This window comes from Schistocerca gregaria, chromosome 8 (genome assembly GCF_023897955.1).
Source record: "Schistocerca gregaria isolate iqSchGreg1 chromosome 8, iqSchGreg1.2, whole genome shotgun sequence".
NCBI classification, from domain to species: Eukaryota; Metazoa; Arthropoda; class Insecta; order Orthoptera; family Acrididae; genus Schistocerca; species Schistocerca gregaria.
In genome coordinates this window covers 256,622,242-256,645,904 of record NC_064927.1, presented here as the reverse complement: position 1 = coordinate 256,645,904, position 23,663 = coordinate 256,622,242, and the positions used below count along the sequence as shown (strand labels likewise).

At 43.2% G+C, this 23,663-nt stretch overlaps 1 protein-coding gene across 1 annotated transcript in view; it reads right to left on the bottom strand.

The window, feature by feature from the left end:
* The window catches only part of LOC126285140 (mucin-3B-like), a 45,149-nt gene extending 24,130 nt beyond the window's left edge, over positions 1 to 21,019 (bottom strand). The window contains exon 1 of the mRNA XM_049984458.1: positions 20,555 to 21,019. Within this exon, the coding sequence (XP_049840415.1) occupies positions 20,555 to 21,019 (465 nt within the window). The remainder of the gene's footprint in view (positions 1 to 20,554) is intronic.
* Between the last annotated feature and the right edge of the window lie 2,644 nt (positions 21,020 to 23,663).

Sequence of the window (23,663 nt, the reverse complement as noted above, 5' to 3'; positions counted from 1 at the left end):
AGAGGCTCAATAGCGGCAGTGGAGGAGAACAAGTCCCAGTCACCCTGATTCATAGCCCATCTTCCAGGGCGCCCAGAAGACTGACACTGTGGCAGTGACAGAAAGATCGGAAAGTGGTCACTACCACACAGGTCGTCATGCACTCTCCATTGGACAGACGGTAAGAGGCTAGGGCTACAGATGGAAAGGTCAATGGCAGAGTATGTGCCATGCGCCACACTGAAGTGTGTGAAGGCACCATCATTTAAGATCGAGAGATCGAGCTGCGCCAATAAATGCTTAACGATGGCGCCTCGACCTGTTGCCACTGACCCACCCCACAGATGGTTATGGGCGTTAAAGTCGCCCAGTAACAGGAAGGGTGGAGGCAACTGAGCTATCAGAGCAGCCAGGACATGCTGCGCGGCATCACCATCCGGTGGAAGGTAAAGACTGCAGACGGTAACAGCCTGTGGCGTCCACACCTGAACAGCGACAGCCTCTAAAGGTGTGTGGAGAGGTACAGACATGCTTTGAAGAGAGTTCAGGACATACATGCAGACGCCACCAGACACCCTTTCATAAGCTGCCCGGTTCTTATAATAACCCCGATATCCATGGAGGGCGGGGGTTCGCATTGCCGGAAACCAAGTTTCCTGCAGAGCAATGCAGAGGAAAGGGTGAAGGCTGATAAGTTGGCGGAGCTCAGCTAGATGGTGGAAGAAACCGCTGCAGTTCCACTGGAGGATGGTGTTGTCCATAGCTGAGAAAGGCTTGACGGGACTGGGAAGGGAGATTACACCGCTGGGTCACCTGCTGCCTCCAATTTAGCACCTGTGATAGTGCTTTCAATGGCGTCTGATGGACCGGCGAGATCGAGGTCCTCAGCGGACGCCAGAATCTCCACCGCATCCTCAGACGCAGAGCTGGAAGGTTGCGGTGGGATGGCTGCCACCGCGAGTTCCTTGGGCTGAGAGCTCTTCATGGGTTTCTCACGCCGTTCTTTGGGTCGCACCGACTGGGAGGGCTTCACCGATTCAGTCTCTGGGACGGAGGAGGATCGTGAAGCCCTACGACCAGCTGATTGCGGGCACTTACGCCATTGTCGGTCGTCAGGCTTCTCGCTGGCAGAAACCTGGGAAGGGAGGGACCCAAGGGACCCCTTGCAAGCGTGAGAAGCCGAAGAAGTTGGACACTTCTCCGGCTTAGAAGTGGGGACGGACGTCCCCGATGGGTGGGATGGTGTTGCTCCTGAGGTAGGTGGCGCAGGAGCAACCCGGTGGGTAGAGCCCCCCACTGGCGAGGGGGCAGGAGGAGTTTTACTACTCGTCGATCCATCCACAATTGGAGAAACAGACGGGGCTAGCACAGGTGTTGTAGCAGCAGCGTAGGAAGATGTCATTCTCACAGGATGGAGTCGGTCGTATTTCCTCTTGGCCTCAGTATAGGTTAGTCGGTCCAGGGTCTTGTATTCCATGATTTTACGCTCTTTCTGGAAAATTCGGCCGTCTGGCTAGCAAGGTGAATGGTGCTCCCCGCAGTTGACACAGATGGGAGGCGGGGCACATGGAGTATTGGGATGCGATGGGCGTCCGCAATCTCGACATGTGAGGCTGGAAGTGCAGCGAGAAGACATATGGCCGAACTTCCAGCACTTAAAGCACCACATCGGGGGAGGGATATAGGGCTTAACGTCACATCGGTAGACCATCACCTTGACGTTTTCCGGTAATGTATCCCCTTCGAAGGCCAAGATGAAGGCACCGGTACCAATCTGATTTTCCTTCGGACCCCGATGAACGCGCCGGACGAAATGTACACCCCAGCGCTCTAAATTGGCGCGCAGCTCTTCATCAGACTGCAAAAGAAGATCCCTATGGTAAATAACTCCCTGGACCATATTTAAACTCTTATGGGGTGTGATCGTAACGGCAACATCCCCCAACTTGTCACAAGCGAATAACCATCGTGACTGGGCAGAGGATGCCGTTTGTATCAGGACTGACCCAGAGCGCATTTTTGACAAGCCCTCCACCTCCCCAAACTTGTCCTCTAAATGCTCGACGAAGAACTGAGGCTTTGTGGAGAGAAAAGACTCCCCCTCAGCCCTCGTACAAACTAAGAAGCGGGGCGAATAACTGCTACTGCCATCCTGAGACTTACGTTCCTCCCACAGTGTGGCCAGGGAGGGGAACGTTTTCGGATCGTACTTCTGAGCATTAAACTGAGCCCGAGAACGCTTAGAGACTTCTGGCGGCTGGCCACCAGCGAGAGATGATGTACTACGCTTCATTGCGGTCATCTGCCCTGATGCCACCTACTCCGACCAAGGGCCCTCCCCACGGGTGCCACCCAGCCACGGCAAGAGCCACCTGGCAGGATGGCCGTTGCCGGGAGTCCCGATACCCCAGGAGGATAGGCATCTACTCCTTGGCATACGTGGGGAGTTAACGGCGCAGGCATCAGTAGAGCGATCCCTGTGTTGTCAGGGGGCTACAACCAGCAGGGTACATGGCAGCCCCACCACAACGGACTGGCTACCGTGCTGGATGTTAGGTAACATGTGGTCCATGGTCGCCGTCGGTGCAGAAAGAGGCACTGCACAGTGCAAGATGTTATCTGCACGCAGAAAAAGTCATGCCCAAGAGATGGAGAGTGGACAGGACTGCAGTTCAACAGTGCATAAGCTGACGAAAGGTCTGATCGCAAGATGGACACAATGCACCTAGTGAGGCGCCCTTCCCCAATCGGCTCGCTCTTCAGAAAATTTTTAGAGACGGAGATCAAACCCAACAGGGGACCATCATATAAGGCCGAAAAGTTAGACTACTTTTCGTCGCCTCTTACGACAGGCAGGAATACTGCGGGCCTATTCTAACCCCCAAACCCGCAGGGGGCTCTTGGGGGCAGGAAACAAAGCCATGAGAGTGTAACAATTGCACCTTTTGAACAGCATCCAGCAATTGGCATTCAGCACCATCCACACTAGACGAAAATAGTAAAAGCAAAAATTTTTAGCATATAAGTAAGGTGATACTGAAGATCCACAGCTGCTGCTAGACTGTTGATTGCCACTAGTAAAAATACAGAGCTCTACAGGATACCATTCTCCTGGATATTGGGGGGGGGGGGGGGTACTGTGTGAAGCATGAACTCAAATGCAGGAAGTATGGTATGACAAGAAGGTCTGGACAGAAATCTGAAGTGGGCCCAGAGACCACAGGGTGTGGTGCTGCCATGTGATGTTTTAAGTGTCTTCAATATTTTGCAGCCCTGTCAGCAACTGTAAATATCAATTTTAATTTTAATTATTAACAGCCTCAGTTCCACTGTTTGCCTAGAATTTACCAAGGTTTCAGTTGGGATAACCCAACCTTCTTCAGAACAACAGTAACTACCGTCTTTCCATAGTGGACATCTTCAAGCTAACACTACAAATAATTTATGGATTTGTAGTGTTAGGTTGACGATGTCCACTATGGAAAGATGGCAGTTACTGTTATTCTGAAGAAATTTGGGTTATTCCAACTGTAACCTAGGTAAATTCTAGGCAAATGGTGCAACTGAGGCTGTTAATTATTAAACTTATAATTGTTTTAAGCTTTTTTGTATGTCAAGGGAGACAGCGATAAGTTGTTGACGTTGGTCAAAAGCTGTCCGCTGTCTGGATGGCAGACTCCAGGCAAACCAAATTATCAGCAGAGGAATGGCCTTGGTGAAAACCTCCCTGAGACAGAACCCAAAGGCCCTGAGACTCAAGAAGCCAAAACAGCCACTGGCTCAGCAAGCATTTGAACAACTTACAGAGAACAAAGTGAGACTAATTGAATGATATGTGTTCATCTCTAGCAGATGCTTACCTGGTTTCAGTACTGAGATGATACCCCTTTCTCACCATTTAGATGGGAACTCTCCCTCTTTGGATATGGCTGATGAAGGTAAGGTGATGATACTACAATCCACTGGCAAATGTTTGAGCATTTGGCTGTGGTGTGTCCCTGGGGCTGTACCATGGCAAATGACTAGGGCACTGAATTGCCACTCAGTGAATGAAGCATTATAAGGCTCCAAATGGCACATAGTGAAAGATAAGAGCAGTTGTTCCATCCACCATTTAAGGACAAGAAAGGCAGATTGGTAGTTCTCAGATGCAGAGGCCTGAGCATAATGCACAGTAAATTATTTGGCTACAGTGTCCATCATGTCCAGATACTGCCAACTGTAGGGGCATCACTATGAAAATTTCAGCAAGTTGATGTTGCAGTGCACAGCAGCTCCTGACCACCGGAAGACATGAATGTGGTTGTTTCACTATATTCCACTGTACAAATGAATATTGTTATTTTGCATGATAATTACCAAATGATCATTTTACTATTTACTACAATAGAGAATACCTGTAGTTAGTTATTTTAGTCCATAAAATGAAGTAAAGTGTTCAAACTATGTTTTGAAAATGGGTACAGATTCTTGTATACATCCTGCATCTAAAATCATTAAACCACCTAAGAGGATTACCACAAAGGAAAGTTTTCCTTTCTTCAGGAAAAATTCAAGTCTGAAAAGATTAAAGGCAATAAGGCACTCTTTCAATGGATCCCAGCAGCAATCTCTAATGGCCTTGGTGATTTCTAAGGTCCACCTACTTACTGCCTTCTGACAAGGGGTGTGTGTAGGAGGGGGATTCCTGAAGAATAGGGGATTAAGTCAACTGGCTATAAAATGACTGCTGTTGCATTCTGGGCAGCTTTCTCAATGCTTCCATTTAGTGGGGAGCTCAGAAAAACAATGGATAGGCAGGCACCCAGGGGAGTGATGCTGAGGGAGGGACAGTAAGATTGGAAAGTGGTTGTTACCACACAGATTATTGTGGATCCTCCAGTGGATGGGAGAAGACCAGGGTTGTAAACAGATATATCAATGGCCAAGTAAGTTCCACATATCACACTGAAGTGAGTTGAGGCACCAGTATTCATGAGAGAGATCGAGATCTGTCAGTATGTTTTCAATGTCTTTACTGCGGTCAGTTATTATGGTTCAACCCCACAAAGGGATGAGAGCATTGGACTTGCAGATGATTAGGAAAGGTAGAGGGAGCTGAAAAACCAATGCAGACAATATGTTGAGGAATTTCACCTTCACGAGGAAGATAAACATCACAGATGGTAAAATCCTGAGATGCCTTACTTCAACAGTCACAGCCTTCAATGTTTCACCAAGAGGGACAAGTCCTCAACATACAGGATTCAGAACATTCAGATCATATGCATGAACACCTCACACCCTATCATAATCAGCACAATTCTTGAAATATCCATGGTAGCCACAAAGAGCAAAGCAGCAAGCAGCAGAGGAGCTTAAGAGATGTCATAGCTCAGCCAGGTGGTGGAAGGAACCACTACAATTACACTGGAGAATCATGTCTGTATACTATGAGAGTGTAAAGGGACCAAGGAGGCAGGTTATGTCCCAGTGCCACCTGGTTGAGGGTGTATGATATCAAGAGATATAGGTTCTGAGAAATGTTGTGTGATATAATCTGGAGCCTAAGGGCCACCAGGATCACTGTCGCACCCACAGAAACACAACATGTGGGATCCTGTGGCAAGAAGGCCACTGGAAATTTCTTTATTTTGGAAGACTTTTTGTTTCTTTCATTTAGAGTATTTACAAAGGTCACTCCAAAAGAAGTCCGCACTATTTTTGTAAAATACAGTTTTCATTCTGCATGTGTGAAAGTTTTACAGTATGTAAATACATCCTTCCCTCCTGTTTTCAGACTTAGTTCAACCTGTTCCTATGAGTGGTGCCATCACAGCATGTCTTCAAGATGGCTGCTACACTTGACATTTGTCAGAAGCAATGTACTGTCATAGAATTCCTGTGATGTGAAAACGAGACAGTGGGAAACATTCACAAGAGGTTGGAAAAGGTGTATGGAGATGCTGCTGTCGATCGCAGTACAGTTAGTTGGTGGGCAAGCATGTTACGTGAGGAAAGCATGCACGGCAATATTGAGGATTGTTCTCGCAGCAGCAGGCCTCGTATTGCACACACTCCAGACAATGTGCAGATAGTTAATGAATTGGTGACTGCTGACAGATGAATCGCAATGAATGAATTGTCATGCTATGTTGGGATGGGGGAAGGAAGTGTTTGCAGAATAATGAAAGTGTTGGCATTAAAAAAGGTTTGTGCCAGGTGGGTTCCCAGGATGTTGGCAGTGGCTCACAAAGAAACAAGAAATACGGTATGCACCGAACTTTTGGAACAGTACGAGAATGTGGAGATGAGTTTCTTGGAAGAATTGTGACAGGTGATGAAACATGGCTCCATTTTTCACCAGAGACGAATAGGCAATCAATGGAGTGGCACCACGCAAGTCACCAAAGAAAAGAAATTCAAAACCACACCTTCTGCTGGAAAAGTTGTGGCTAGGGTGTTTTTCTATTCCAAAGGATTCTTGCTTGTTGACATCATGCCAAGTGGAACCACCATAAATTCTGATGTTTATGTGATGACACTGAAGAAACTTCAAGCTCGACTGAGTCATGTTCAACCACATCGGCAAAAGCAGGATGTTTTGCTGTTGCATGACAATGCACAGCCATGTATCAGTCAAAAAACCATGAAGTGATCACAAAACTTGTATGGACAACACAAACACCCACCTTACATTCCTGACCTGGCTCCATGTGACTCATTTCTTTGGGAAACTGAAAGACTATCTTTGTGGAACAAGGTTTAAAGATGATGACTCCCTTGTGCATGCTGCCAAACAGTGGCTCCAACAGGTTGGTCCAGAATTTTACAGTGTGGGTATACAGGTGCTGGTTCCAAGATGGTGTAAGGCAGTTGAGAGGGATGAAAATTATGTGGAGAAATGAAATTATTGTTCCTAAAGGATGTATGTACACACTGTAAAACTTTCAAACATGCAGAATAAAAGATGGATTTCTTTTGGAGTGACCCTCATATATAACTGGAAGGGCTTTCTCTCTGAAAGACAGCACAGTCTGTTGAGCAGGGAGAATGGTGCTCTCCACAGTTGACAGATGGGCAGAAGGAAGCACAAAGAATGTTCATGACGAACAATCATCCAAAATCCCTACAGACTGGGCTGGCATCGGAACACAAAAACATGTGCCAGAATGCCATACATTTGAAGCAACACTGGAGGGCAATGAAGTGTCCTCAAAGCCCAATATAAAGGCTGAGAAGCAATCCCATTGTTCTTTGGCACCCTATGGACATGGACAAAGTGTACACCCTGTTATTACAAGCTGGCATGTAGCTTGTTATCAGACTGCAAGATGTCGTCATGATGGAAAATGATGCCTTGAACCATGTTTAGACTTCTGGGGAGTTATAGTCACTGTAATGTTACCCAGCTTGTCGCAAACAAACAAGCAAGCAACACATTTGACTGTGCAGGGAATGCAGCTTTAATCAAAACTGATCGTCTCTTCAATTCAAAGATGGTTACAACTCCGAAAGACTTGCCCTCTATGGTATCTTAAAGTGGAGGCCAAAAAAGAATCTCCATGTGTCTTTGTACAAAACAGGTAGTGGAGGGGGAGGGGGCTGTTTTTCTGCTTGTTACTTAGCCTAATGTTCCTTCCACAGCATAGCCAGTAAAGGAAGTGTCTTCTGGTCACATCTCTCTGCACTGGCCAAGTTCTTCCCTTTTAAAGAGACTCCTGTGGCCATATGACTACTCGTGGGGGAAAGATTCATCCACTTCGTATGTGAGTCATCTGCCAGGGTGCCACCCACTTCAAACAGGGGCTTTGCTGTGGGTGCCACATAGCTTCAGCAACGGCCACCTGGCCCGTAATCCATTGCTCAGAGTCCCTATGCCCCAGTGATTATGGGCACATAATCCTTGGCATACATAGGGAGGTGTCAGCACAGGCACCAACAGTGTGATCCCTGCATGGCCAGGTCAGATGGCTACAATCATGCAGATACTTGACAAGCAGCCCTCTCTCCACAATGTGATGGCTACCATACTGTGTTTAGGGTATACTACATTATTGGAAAGGTACGAAGATGGCACAGACACCACATTAGGAGACTTTCCCTGCATGATCCACACTTATGAAAAATTTCAAAAAGTGGTGGCAGATCAAACCCAATAGTGGGGACCATACATTTATTACCTGTAAGGTGTAGAGAACACAAGTGAAACAGTAAATTAAGGCACTAAATGGCCAGGATGATTGCCATTGTGGATCTTAGGAAGTAGGTAGAAGGTGGGGGTGCATGCATGGTTTGTATGGGGTAAGAAGTTTTATGGATTGAATGTTTGTCCTTGTGAGGAGCCTGAAATTTGAAGGGAGGATTATAGCTCAGTTTTTATCACAGTGGGATCTTAACAGCAGATGCTGCACATGATTGTGTCAACCAACCAGCACAGACCCTCACTTATATTCTCCCATCAGTCAAGTATTGCAGTAATAGATTGCTTGTCTGCTGGGAGTATGGATTCATCAATTTTTACAAAACGAAGAGGTTGGAGTTCTGCAGGGGACAGGTTTTAGTCGTGTTTTAGGGACCTGTGGAAGGTTTTTGAAGTAATGCTGGGTGTCATTACCAAAGTACAAAGGAGAACTAAAACAAGCAGAAAGATATGTTGAGTAAACTAGATAAAATGGCAACAATGCCTTATCTCAATGAGGAACTTTAAACTTCCTACACAGGCCAGAATCATGTAGAGGAACTCTGGCTTAAGTTTAAAAGAATGTTTGGCCATGCACTGGATATATATGGACCCAGAAGAACAGTTTATAATGGGAGGGAACCTCCATGGTATACAGTCCCTCTAAAGTAAGACAACAGATACATTAAACTTCCTGGCAGATTAAAGCTGTGTGCCAGACCTAGACTCGAACTTGGGACCTTTGCCTTCACAGGCAAGTGTTCTACCATCTGAGCTACCCAAGCACGACTCACAAACTGTCTTCACAGCTTTACTTCTGTCAGTACCTCGTCTCCTACCTTGGTCATGCTTGGGTGGCTCAGATGGTAGAGCACTTGCCCCCAAAAGGCAAAGGCACCGAGTTTGAGTCTCAGTCTGGCACACAGTTTTAATCGGCCAGGAAGCTTCACATCAGTGCACACACTGCTGCAGAGTGAAAATCTCACTCTGGACTATAGATAGATGCTGAATGAAACATTTTGCTGTCAAGAGAGCAATGCATAACACCTTCAATCACTACCATAGCAGAATACTGTCAAATGACATTTCACAAAATCCAAAGAAATTCTGATCCTATGTAAAGATTGTTAGTCAAATCAAAATTAGTGTTAAGTCCTCAGCAAATGAGACTGGAACTGAAATTGAGGGTGGCAAAACAAAAGCTGAAATGTGTAACTCCATTTTCAAATACTCCTTTAAAAATGAAAACCCTGGAGAATAGCCCCAATTTAATCCTTGTACCACTGAAAAGATGACTGAAGTAAGAATTACTGTCATTGGAGTTGAGAAACAGTTAAAACTATTAAAGTTGAACAAAGCTCCAGGCCCTAATGGAATCCCTGTCAGATTCTATACTGAATTTGCTGTTGAGTTACTGCCTCTTCTAATTATAATCTACCATAGATCCTGAAAACAAAAAACCACACGCAGTTCTTGGAAAAATCACAGGTCACACCCCCTTCAAGAAGGGCAGTAGAAGTGATCCACAAAACTTACCATAGATTAGCCTTGACATCAATATGTTTTAGAATCTTAGAACCTAATGAGGTATCTTGAACAGAACAACCTCCTCAATGCCAAAACTTTGATCATGTGAAACCCAACTCTCATGTTTCTCACATGACATACTGAAAGCTGTGGAGAGTGTTTCTTTTATTTCCAAAAATCTTTTGACTCAGCACCACACCTACACTTATTGTCAAAAGTACAATAATATGGGATATCAAGTGTAATTTGTGACAGGATTGCAGACTTTTTAATAGGGAGGAAGCAGCATGTTATCTTGGATGGAGTCGTCATCAGATGTAGCAGTAACTTTTTTTCCACATGTGCCCCAGGGAAAGGTGTTGATGCAATTATCTAATAATGAAGTACAATTTGAGAGAATCTGCATTAATATTCAGTCAGATATTGATAAGATTTCAATATTGTGCAGGTATTGGAAAATGGCTCCAAATGTTCAGACACACAAAATTTTGCACTTCACAAAATGAGACTGACTACAATATCAATGAGGCACTGTTGGAATAAGCCAACTCATACAAATACCTGGGTATAGTACTTTGTAAGAATATGAAATGGAATTGTCATATAGGTTCAATCACAGGTGAAGCAGGTGGTAGGCTGGTTTATTGGTAGGATATTGAGGAAGTGCAACTAGTCTACTAAAGAGTTTGCTTACAAATCACTCTTATGACCCATCCTAGAATATTGCTCAATATCGTGGGACCTGTACCAGATAGAACTAACAGTGGATATTGAACATATGCACAGAATGGCGGCATGAATGGTTACAGTATGTATTGCTCACACAGTGATCAAGAGGGTAACACTAGAATAATTACTGCATGCACAGCAGCACTGAAACAATTTTTCTTCCAGCACTCCATATGTGAATTGAATGGGAAGAAACCCTAATAACTAGTACCATGGGATGTACCCTTGCCATGCACCTCACAGTGGTTTGCCGAGTCTAGATGTAGATGTTAGGAATTCTTGGAAGGCTTGTAAGGAATGATTTTAAGGTAATATTGGTAGATAAAGCTAGGGACATGGTTGGAACTGTTGAAGGACTAACACCTCAATCCGAAGAACTTTGTACACCACCCAAATGGAGCACCCTCACCTTTTACCTTCTTAAGATCTACAAACCCACCCTGGCCACCCCATAGCTCCTAGCTTCAAAGCACTCACCAAAAATATATCTGCCTTAGTTGATCAACAACCCATGGAATAGAGTCTTCTGACCTATGTTAAGGACATCAACCATTTCCTAGAGCATCTGAAATCTGTTCCCATTCCACTCACACCTCACAACTTGTTTGTCACCATTGATGCCACCTCCTCCTGTACCAACATCCCCCATGTACATAGTCTGTCTACTGCTGTATGACTTCTCAATCAGCACACACCCAATTCCAAGATGACTTCCTTCCTGATCATCTTAATTTTGTACTTACCAGCAACTACTTTACCTTTGAGGGGCTGACCTACGAACAGATCTGGGGCATGGACATAGGGAGCAAAATAGTTCCTTCCTAGGCCAACCTTTTCATGGGTCTCTCAGAGGGACTTTTCTTGGGCTCCATAAGCCCCGGGCACCTGATTTGGTTAGAAGATGACATCTTTGCCATATGGTCTCAGGGTGAGGCTGACTTGTTAAAATTCTTGGAATCTCTAAATACATTCTCCAATTAAACCTAATAAAAAGTACTTCCATTTTGACAGTTGCCATCCTTTTCACAACAAATGCTGCCTTCCACTCAGCTTTGGCATTTAAGACAAATGTATCTGTTCAGATGCAGACTCTTTACAGCAATGTACCTCCATTCTCACTTAAGTCTTCAAGGAATGTAATTATCCTTGCCAGCCTAGTGTAAAAGCAGAGTCCCTGGCCATCACATCCAATCCTGGTACTGCTGATCCCTCCAGAAAATAATTTAGGAGTATACTTCTTACTACTCAGTATTATGCTGGTCTTGAATACATTAATCATGTACTTCGACAAGGCTATGACTTCCTAAAATCACGCCCTGAGATTAGGTCCATTCTCTATGACATTGCCCACCACACATAGAATAGCTTTTCATCGCCCTTCCAATCTCCACAGTACCCCTATCTGACCCTATGTTGGTCCTGCAGCGATTTCCTTGCCCTCTAGCTCATGCTGCTGTGACAATCCACATTGTCTGACTTGCCCTATGCACCCTCCTGCCACTACCAACAGGAGCCCTGTAAAGAAAACGCCATTTTTACCCTTTTCAGTGTAAAATGCAGCAAAGCATTGGGAACACAATAACCAAAAATGAATAAATTACTATAACTTGTTCTCTCTATAGTGTTCAAAATATGAAATTAAAACATTTCAAATTTTGCCTATAAAAATTCTGAAATAATTGTTTTAGCTTCTTTCTAACAGCAATTAGCTCTCTCTACCTCTCTCTCCACAGTGTGCTACACACCAATTACAAAAGCAGTGCATGACAGCTGACAAACGCACATGCACGTTTCCCTCTTGTTCGAACAATGTCAAATGGTGTAAATAAAACATGGCACCAAAGGTCTTTCCTGAAATACATTAAAAAGGTTCGTGTTCTACTGTGAGATTTATTATTATTGATATTGATGATCTCTATAATATTACTGTACTTAGAACTTTTACCACAATGTTAGCTAAAAGTTGGTAGTCTTTGTAAACAGCAAACACTGGCACCAAATTTTCAGCTTGTTGCCAACAATGAGGTCACTCGGTTCAGGGACGTCCTGGGTGAGGAAGAGGGTGGAAGTGGCCATATTAAGCCGCCGCCGCCCCCCCCCTTCCCCTCCCCCCCCCCTACCCCCTCCCAACACCCTACCCCCCCCCCCCCCCCCCACACACACACACACTCTGAACTTTGAACATGTTTCCAGCCACTTGATGTGGACACCGTTTGGCAGCATACTTCGAAACACAGTAACATCTACCATAGCAATGTCAATGCAGATCAAGGGAAACAAATGTCAGGTCATCTAACACGTCGCTGCTTCATAGCGCTAGTGTATGTTTGCATGTCTCATTTGCCATCTGTTTTATGGTTTTCTCTTGCTGTATTAAGTTTTCTGGGAAAAAAATTGTGTGGACGAGGCAGAAAACTGTAGAGGTATCGATGGACCAGGGTGACGGGGTGCTAATACTCTGGAATGAATCTCCCACCACCAAAATTTAAGACTAACATTTATGGTTGTAACCGAGTTTCTGAAATTTCTCTCATTTTTAAGAAATGGTGCTATCATATTTGCCTGAAATTCAAAATCGTTACATGATATACGAGTAAAATTACGGAAACTAGACTTGTCTTCCATTTTTAGTCCCCAAATGTTATTCCCACCATTTCTCCTGTACCAGTAGTGTGGTTACGCTCACCGACAACTACTGTATGAAATACTACACAAACGAGCTAATCGATTTCATACACCTAATGCCATGGAGGTAAAAACGGGAGGTGGCATTACGTCACAAATTTCAAACCGATGTCTGCCATCTCACCTATACCATTAGGTTCACCGCAGTGACACTTCCCATGACTTCTGTGTTTGATTATTACTACAGAAAATACGCATTCAAGAACGGAAAAAACGTTAGAAATTGCCTTCCTGGCACTATGTACACTCTACAATTCTTAGCATTTGAAACAGTTATTGCACACACAAGACAGACATAATGAAAAACAAGCACTCGTAAACAGTTGTCTGCTCGTGTTTTGGGCTACTTAAAATGGCGGACACTAACTTCAAAACATACAGCTTAAGTCCGTAGTGGCCCCTCCCTTTTTTTACCCCCATGCGTAATCCATTACGATCTACTATACAAACTCTCATTGATCAAAGTATGTTAATATCGTAGTTGTAAAACCAATCACGCAATTCTTGGATAAACGCAACCATCTGCTTATGATTTTTAGACCAAAAGTCACGATAAATAAGAAAAAAACGATGACGCCTTTCGTTTTGTTTGCTTGAAACTTCGAGTATCAATAACGAAGCAGTACTTCCTCGTCACTGGGCATGACAACAGACATTACGAAAACAACAACAAATAGCGTTGTACACAATGCGAATACACTAAGAAATGTTTGCTGCCAATGTTAACGGAAATAGAGACAAGAAAGTCGGAAGCAGATGTGAAACGCTGAAGGAAAGTGTTTCCAACTGGAATGCGTTTTCAGGGTGTTATGAGGACGCGACTGCAGAGCATCTTGAGCCTTACTTACATCTTACATCAGCTTGTACTAACCTGCTAATGTGTGCGTAAAGTACGGATTAGTGGATTTAACGCGGAAGTAACGATTCGTGAAAGGCCATTATAGAGGCGGCCGTCTTCAAGAGCGGTGTTTATTTGTATAAATGACAAATTAAATAAAACCTGTTTTAATGCAACACAATGAGCAGCACAAAGATTGCTACTAGAGTCAGTACCGTCAGACTGAATATCATTAAAGCCGGGTTTCCAGAGGCATGAATTTCTTATTTCAATCCAACATATTGCAGCGTGTTAAACGCTGTCATGCCAACAACCCGACAAAACTACTACTTTTGCCACTGCGCGCGGGTTTAAATGCTGTTCTAGTTTACCTGACAGGTTGCGAGAAGGACGAAACTTTCAAGACAGTTCATGGAGACATTTAAAAACTGCAGATGTCTGTGGAAACGTTGTGCGAAGAGTATAGCAATATAGGTGAAAGAAACGAAGCACTTTTTCGTTTTGTAACGAAGCACTTTTTCGTTTTGTAACGAATCCGTAATGGTTTCTGGTGGCACAGTGAGAATAAAAGTCCGTTGACCGTCTGTTTTCATGTTTTATTACCGATACTTATCGGAAATTAAATTTAAAAACCGAAATATCGACATTAAATGGACGTTAGTTGACAAAATATACTTGGTTCATTGTTATGTGTGTCAAGGACATCCAATCGATATCCAACGCCTCTGGTATAAGTAAATTGTGGATTTTTTCCCCACAGTACTAACAGTGGCTACATACTTCGTTTCTTATGTATTTGCTGTTGTATTTTATTTACTTTGCTCTACCGTGATTTATTTCCTAAGTCAGCTACAAATCACGTTGCATGTTTCAGAAATCATTTTAGTTGATAATTGTGGGTTACAGCAGCACAATTTGAGGCCTTTACTGACGGTGGCTAGAAATCATAATGCTGCTAACAGTATCTCGTAACTATCATCCCTCTCATGACTATCTTTTCTTTTTAAGTATGGTTTGATGATCTTCAGTAACTCCGAAACGCAAGATTTTCCATTTGTGGATAATTGCAAAACCGTCGGATCCCAGCCGCCTAACTAGCAGAATGTGAGTGAAATTCTTTCCCTGCATTAGTCACCTCTTCGCCTGCAGCTTTCTCTGCTGCTTGACAATGTTACCTCTAAAACAGCCAAGGTAAACCCCCTTTTCCTGCGTAAAACCAAGAGGGATCCCGTAGAGCGAATATTTTATTTAATCGGCTCTGAAATAGCTGAGTGCAGTTAGTCGGGACGTGGGAAGGCTGCCACGAAGTTGGTCGGTCTGCCAATAAATTGTTGCGTGTGTACGGGCGTCTACGCGTCAACGGAAATTGAAAGCTGTTCTCTCTTGAATGATGTCCCTTTCCCCATCATCGTGTATGTGCCTCAGCAACTACCGATAGGTGGATCTGCTCTCATTGTACTCCGGTTGTAGAATCGCGTGTTTAGTTGAAGAGTTGGCGTCATGCCAGAATAACAGCGTTAGTCTGTAACTTCGTAAATGAATACTTTATTAAGTGGCAGACCTTCTTAATGCGACAGGGACAACTCTTTAGCATTCAGCAACACTACGGTTACTTATTTGTAAACAATGTCCTTTGAAGCGACGAAATGAATTAAAAAGTATATTAATAGAGTATGACCTTGTACTAGTGCACTGCAGAACAGTCGATACTGTTAATGTATTTTTTTTTATTTCAGTATGATAATTTTTGCTTGTCATTAAGTGTAAATATCACGGCGAAACGTAAAACTGACTTCAGTGATTTAAATCTACTCTTCACCCCTTTTGAAATTGTATGTAGACTTATAACAGTGTTCGTATTGGCGTTATAATTAAGGAATGACTTCTGTACAGTAGTATAAAATTTGGTTACCAATTTAAGTACCGACCGGTAAACAGGCATTTACAACACCAGTGATCTGTCAGAACCTTGACTAATCCTGAAAATAAACACAACTGGAGCGCTGAGATAGAAAGCTTACATTCCAATTTACCTTCAGTGAACGGTGGATAACAAAAATTTAAAAACAGTAATCTTCGAAATGCAATACATGTATTGCAGTCGCTCCAGTTGCCAGATATTTCATTGTTACTTTTAATTTAATGCGAGGTGGAACGTCGTCTTACATAAGCGTATTACACTTTTAGACAGTCAGAAATATGGCTCAAAAAGATTTCAAAATGGGTTTTCGAATGAAACGACGTCCTCGGCAGATGAAGCTGTTTGGCAAAAATCTGCCAAACTCCCGTACGAATGATTTCACTTGTCGCCATCCTGGAAGTCGCGTAAGTAGCATTTCCGACTACAGCATGTGGAAACGCTAACGTGCATTTAAGCGTGGTATTGCGGGGATTGACGTATAAGAAATTCATGACCGTGAAAACCCGGTTTAAAGCGCATTCAGGAATCCACATTACTCCCGTTTGAAATTTATACCGTAGCAGGTAATTGGTACAAATCGTGTACGCCTGTAATTGTCGGCACTGGAGAACGAATAATAAAACATTCTCCCTCCCATCTTTTAACCCTGCAGTGACCACGCTACTTACTCCTGTACCCCTGATGTAGGCAGCGAATTACACTACTTTCACGAACCTTAAGTTCTCAAGGTTAGTTGAAATTTTTTGGATTTGGCTGTTAGTTACTAGATGCATATTAAGGCATGTAACTGCTAGCTGTACAAGTACACTTGCTCAAGAGTTCTTGAGCAAACATGCACTAATTCAAGCCGCCTAGACGCGACTCAAGGACACCTGTACATGCATTAGAATGCAATGATTAGATTAGCAGAAAATGTCGAGGTCGACGACAATACTGTCTTTGGCAACCTTTTTGCTTGTGTTACAAAAAATAAAACTTGACATATAGAGAAAAGAGTGATTAAAGAAACGAAAACATTCTCTATTAACTATTCGTGGTAGATACGCTATGGAAACCATCTCACAGGGCTGTTGATTTTTCTTCTCCCTTTGTGTAATATTGTACTCTTTCACGTGACTTGCAGTACAGTACAGCGTTTGTACAGAATGTAATTTAACAGGACCAAATGAAAATGAAATCAAACCACATTACTGAGAAATACTTGCACAAGCCTCCCTATTCGTCGTGCACAAGCTCGAGCGCGAGCACGCATGCGCAATCGGAGTTCGATCAAGCGTGAAGCTGCTTGGACATTCCTGATGCTTGCGCAGATTTCTCCTACCCAAGTTGATGCATGCTTGGGCAAGCACGCTTGTGTAAGCGTGCTTTCAGGCACACAGTTACGCTTGAAGCCGCCTTTATATAAATAAAAACACACAGCTGAGAACAGCTGGCAGGACGAATATTTGATTCGAGCCACATGCGGCTCGCGATTTGCCGTTTGACGACCACTGGACTAGGCTCCAGTACCAACCAAAACTTGTTTTCTTAAGTACAACACTCTTCCCTACCATGTTTTACCTACTATCCCTTTAATAAAATACCGTAGGAGTTCTGACAGTTGCGTTGCCGTGTTCGTTCTCGGCATCAAAGCGCTTGAAAACGTTATGATATACAAATCGCGTACCAGACGGACTCTGTACTGGCCATTTACCTCTGGAGGTAATTCTATTAGTGACAGCTAGCTCACGATGTCCCCACTACATCTTGCCAGAACGTCTCCCCTAATTTCAGTTTCACACAAGAATTAAAGATTCATGAAGATAGGCAGTGGAAAGGAAGATTGGAATTGTGACGTCCGGATGAAGACGTCGAAACGGCGCACAAGTGAGGATTGGAAAAGGAACAAAGAATCTGGCACGGATCAGAAGCGATTTAAGGCAAAGTCTAAATTTGACTGGCTGGACGTGGATCTGACTCTTCGTCCTCCCGTATGAGTCTAGAGTCTTACAACTGTCGCTAAGTCAAATTGTTCTGTATGGATTAATAAACTGTCAGCACACGGATAAATATGACCGCACATTGGTGACATGTAAAACATCGAGGTATGCTTCAAGTACAGGCCACGTTAAGTGTCTACAAGTAGTTGCTTCGCCTTGTGAAAACGAAAGATACGTTTAACGGTGTTTCTGGTGAATGTTTAGAGATACACAGGGCTAAACCTTACAAAGGGTCGTGCACGGTCAGTAGATGTTGGCAGTCTCTCTCCTTGTGAAGTTTAAAGCAGATAATGAGAGGATGTTATGTTGTAGCTACATACAGGCAAACTTACTTTCTGCTATCTGATTTCTTGCCCCTTTTCGCAACTGCGAATTTGCTACTTTTAATGGTTAATCGCAGTTTACGAATTCACAACTTGTAAACTTCCGCGGTATTAAAATGAGATTGCTGCGATTAATCTACGTAGATGCTTTTCTGTGATTAGCCACAATAGCAGCTAGCATACTGGCAAGTATAATTAGTAACTTTTGTATCTGGCCAGGAGAATTGTGTCAGTGCAACTGAAGTGACAATTTCTCGCCTGTAATGCTTGCAAACAGCGTTTCACTGAAGACATTACATTTGAAAAGCATGATAAATGAAGTACACAGTGAATAATGAAAAGCCCATACTACTATTAAATCAGCCCCACCCACTTACATTTTGCGCGATGTAGTCTTTATCAACGACTTAGTTGTGTGTTGTAAGGTTGAATATTATCAAGTTTAAAGTATCTATCTTCCAGTTAAATGTTGAAATTGTAATAGTCTACATGCATTACCTAAAGGTACCTGTATATTTGAGTGTTGAAAAATCTCCAACGTGTGAATACACTACTGTTAAACATTTGGTAATATTTGTAACTTTCAACTGGAGGTCGCTCCCCCCCCCCCCCCCTAGTATTTTTGTGTACGATGTAGGCCTATGTGCACAAGGTATCAAAGTACTCAACGGAACCTTGTCCATTATCTGCTATACCTTTCCTGAATTTACCTTTCACTTTTAGTTTTTATGATAAACGTCATTCTGTTACCACAGTCTATTTGGCATTCAGATTCGTTGACTTCAACTTTCAACCGATTATGACCCTTCAAACGTATCTTAACTCTCAGACTACACTATACGACCAACAACTCACTCTAGCTGGGCAGTAGTGCCGCTGCCAGGTAACAAATTTCTCTCAGAGAAAACTAGGTTTTTCGTTCATTTCTTCTCTCCTAGGTAGGCTATACACCCATACCATTCATAGCAGTTTAATGGTCTAAAGCTTAAATACTACTATTAGTAGCTGCTTGTGTCTTCTAGTTGTGACAAATTGCAGCCAGATACTGTACAGCTGTTGTGAAATTGCGATTTAACCACTGACTTGTAACATCCGGTATGCGATTACTTGCTCACTCCTAATACTAAACAGGCAGATGTTAACAGGATACGTCTAAATGCTGGAAACATACGAATTAATCTCTTTTCGTGAATGGTGTCCCCTTACATGCTGCATATATAGCACTTTGTAGGCCCATACTACTAATAATTTCACCTGAAATATGGATCTTTGTTGCCGTGACGAAGTAAGAACTTCTTAAAGAAACGCTGTGCCATTTTTTTTTCTTAGAACTTTGTAAAGTTCACACGACCGACGTCGGCCTTTATATTAGACCACTACCAAATGTATCAAAGCTATGCTGTATAGAAGCAACATCAGGCCGAAAAAGGTCGTGTGAACTTAATGAAATTATAGAAAATGCTACTGGAGCCGCGTATCATTAACTGAACAACAATTGTATCAGCAGCGTCATCCACACCTGGAGATACCAACAAAACTACTCCCGCCATGTACGGCCCTTTCTTAATTTTCTGCTTTTGGCACGCACAGACGTTTCGTTTGATATATACAGCACTTTTTCACAATCTGTTTAAATATTTTTAATGAATTCGCCTCAAAGGCTTAATCTACGTTGTGGCGTGACTGATCTATAGTGCCGCCCGAGGTCTACGTTAGTATGGAAAGTGATAAGCTGGCAAAGCCAAGGCAATGTAAATGTTGAGTCTTTTTTATAGTCGCAGACATATGTGGCGTATCCGGAGGTCTATGTTAGCTTGGGCGTTTATTTCGCTTTTCATTTTTGTTAGCTTATATCCTGCGGCCTGCAGTACATTCCATACGTTAATAGCAGAAACGCCAAGATGTGGAGCAAAAAAGAAGAACTGCTGATAATTGTATTAGCCTCTAGAAACGAATTTTTTCCCTCCGAAATAATCAGTTTCATTTCCATCTATATGCAAAAAAAGTTACGTTATTTAATATTTAACCGCGATCTAGGCAAAATATCGTTACGTTAACAAGTATACTACTCAGCTGTTCCGATATCACAACATGACCAGTTGCGTTAAGCGTTACCAAAATGCAGTAGAGATGGCCCGTTGTAAAGTTTTAGCGAAATGTAGGATAGCTAGTGAACCCGCAAACATTTGGTAAGTATCACATTGTAATTATAAGAATAAGCAACGAACTGCATAGCTGACACCGAGTAGAACGCATTTTAATAACTAAGTAAAAGTTCTGCTTGTGCTTATCTGCCTGCTGGAAGCTGCAAAACTCTGACAGCTGGGCAAATACAAGGGTTCTCGTGTACACCAATAGATTTTCACTTCACTTGCGAAGCTTCGTGGCGAGACCCGAGAGGAAGCAGCTCACTGACGAAGACCGGCCGCTGTCCAACTGGGCCCTCAGGTGGCCCACCGCCTCGTCAGGCTCTGCCTCGAGCACCAGGCCGCCCTGCACCATCTCGTCCAGCAAGTGCGACACCTCGTCCAGGTGCAACGCGAAAGCACGTTCCACCAGCTGGTCAGGTGTTCCGAAGTGCGCGCGTAGCGCGTGAATGAAGGCGTCGATCAGATCCAGGACGTAGAGCGGCGACTCTCCTCCGTCTATCCCGAACAGCACGACGAGTGTGTCAAGTCGGCGGAATGCGCCACGCGAATCCGTCCCCAGCAGGTCCGCGCAGTCGAATATCTCGCTCATGTTGTGCCTGCAGCGCTCCTGCACGCGAGCTATAAGCCGCGCCTGTAAGACGAGCCGCTGCCCGTCTCCCATCTCGTCGTACAATTTAAAGAAGCGGGGATCGCCACTCTCACTGAAAACTAGCACCAACTTGATCATTGCCTTCTGTACCGTTCACCTCCCACAGTCGAACTCTGTCGACTAGCTTCCCATTGCAAATTATGCCACGAGGAGGCGTTGCTGATGGTCAGGGAGGTTCATTAGCTTCGATACATCGAAATCACAGATGGTGATCGCTCGACTACAGAAGTATCTGAACTGCAGTTTGCCGTGGTTGAACATGAAGTTCGGGTCTAGTGAAGCAGGAGATACAACCCGTCGGCTTTGACCAATGAAGTCATACATTAGTCATAGATAGTAATGTCTTCACTTCGAGGCATAGATAATAAATAAAACAGTTCTGTGCTCCGGATAAGCGCTATCATTGTACATTGAAATAATTATTCGTAATGATATTAAGATAATTTTGAGTATTAGTTTGTTATTGTTGAACAATGTTTAGTATCTTATTTTCATTATAGGAACGGATTTGTCTGTTTGTGGGTATGTAATTTTCGTTACTGTCTGTCTATGTGAGCTTCGTTTATTCCTCGATATTTCCGTGTGGTAAGTTCACTTTTCCATTTGCTTCTTTCACTGTACTTCACTATTTTGACATATTTCACTGTTTTATTCCACCAATATGTGTATTTTCGTGTTGTGAAGTAAGTAATAGAAATTTCTCAGCTGTCGATCTTCTTTCTTTTCCCAGAATTAGTATCAGTGCGACATTTTCGAATGTGTACTTGCTATATCAAAGGGCAAAACCCCCGACGCAACTAAAATTTGTATCCGGTCCTTCACTTCGCTTTTACACTAACGACACAACTAAAATTTGCATCCTGTCCTTCACTCTGCCTTTACACTGGCACTATTTGTGTCAATTGAGGAGCAAGATACAAATGTTGCGTATAGCTGTATGACTCAAGTAACAAATTGGATACTGTTAGCGTCCAAGGCAACAAGAAAACTGTACCCCATAGTGAAGTACGGGATACAAATTGTACATGTGCCGTTTACTTGTCTTCGTGTAGTTCAATTGAGGTACAGGTTGGTAATGTAACGTACGTCTATTTCCACCTTTTCGTTACCAGTGTACATATGTAGAGGTCAACGGAAGTCTGGTATACATATATTACATATATAGGTCCTTCTGTCATCAGTAGTACTGATATGTTGTTGTTGTTGTCTTCAGCCCTGAGACTGGTTTGATGCAGCTCTCCATGCTACTCTATCCTGTGCAAGCTTCATCATCTCCCAGTACTTACTGCAACCTACATCCTTCTGAATCTGCTTAGTGTATTCATCTCTTGGTCTCCCTCTACGATTTTTGCCCTCCACACTGCCCTCCAATACTAAATTGGTGATCCCTTTATGCCTCAGAACATGTCCTACCAACCGATCCCTCCTTCTAGTCAAGTTGTGCCACAAACTCCTCTTCTCCCCAATTCTATTCAATACTTCCTCATTAGTTATGTGATCTAACCATCTAATCTTCAGCATTCTTCTGTAGCACCACATTCCGAAAGCTTCTATTCTCTTCTTGTCCAAACTATTTATCGTCCATGTTTCACTTCCATACATGGCTACACTCCATACAAATACTTTCAGAAACGACTTCCTGACACTTAAATCTATACTCGATCTTAACAAATTTCTCTTCTTCAGAAACGCTTTCCTTGCCATTGCCAGTCTACATTTTATATCCTCTCTACTTCGACCATCATCAGTTATTTTGCTTCCCAAATAACAAAACTCCTTTACTACTTTAAGCGTCTCATTTCCTAATCTAATTCCCTCAGCATCACCTGAATTAATTCCACTACATTCCATTATCCTCGTTTTGCTTTTGTTGATGTTCATCTTATATCCTCCTTTCAAGACACTGTCCATTCCGTTCAAGTGCTCTTTCAAGTCCTTTGCTGTCTCTGACAGAATTACATTGTCATCGGCGAACCTCACAGTTTTTATTTCTTCTCCCTGGACTTTAATAACCACTCCAAATTTTTCTTTTGTTTCCTTTACTGCTTGCTCAATATACAGATTGAATTACATCGGGGACAGGCTGCAACCCTGTCTCACTCCCTTACCAACCACTGCTTCCCTTTCATGTCCTTCGACTCTTATAACTGCCATCTGGTTTCTGTACAAATTGTAAATAGCCTTTCGCTCCCTGTATTTTACCCCTGCCACCTTCAGAATTTGAAAAATAGTATTCCAATCAACATTGTCAAAAGTTTTCTCTAAGTCTACAAATGCTAGAAATGTAGGTTTGCCCTTCCTTAATCTAGCTTCTAAGATAAGTCGTAGGGTCAATATTGCCTCATGTGTTCCAACATTTCTACGGAATCCAAACTGATAATCCCCGAGGTTGGCTTCTACTAGTTTTTCCATTTGTCTGTAAAGAATGCGTGTTAGTATTTTCCAACTGTGACTTATTAAACTGATAGTTCGGTGATTTTCACATCTGTCAACACCTGCTTTCTTTGGGATTGTAATTATTATATTCTTCTAGAAGTCTGAGGGTATTCCGCCTGTCTCATACATCTTGCTCACCAGATGGTAGACTTTTGTCAGGACTGGCTCTCCCAAAGCCATCAGTAGTTCCAATGGAATGTTGTCTACTCCCGGGGTCTTGTTTCAACTCAGATCTTTCAGTGCTCTGTCAAACTCTTCACCCAGTATTGTATCTCCCATTTCATCC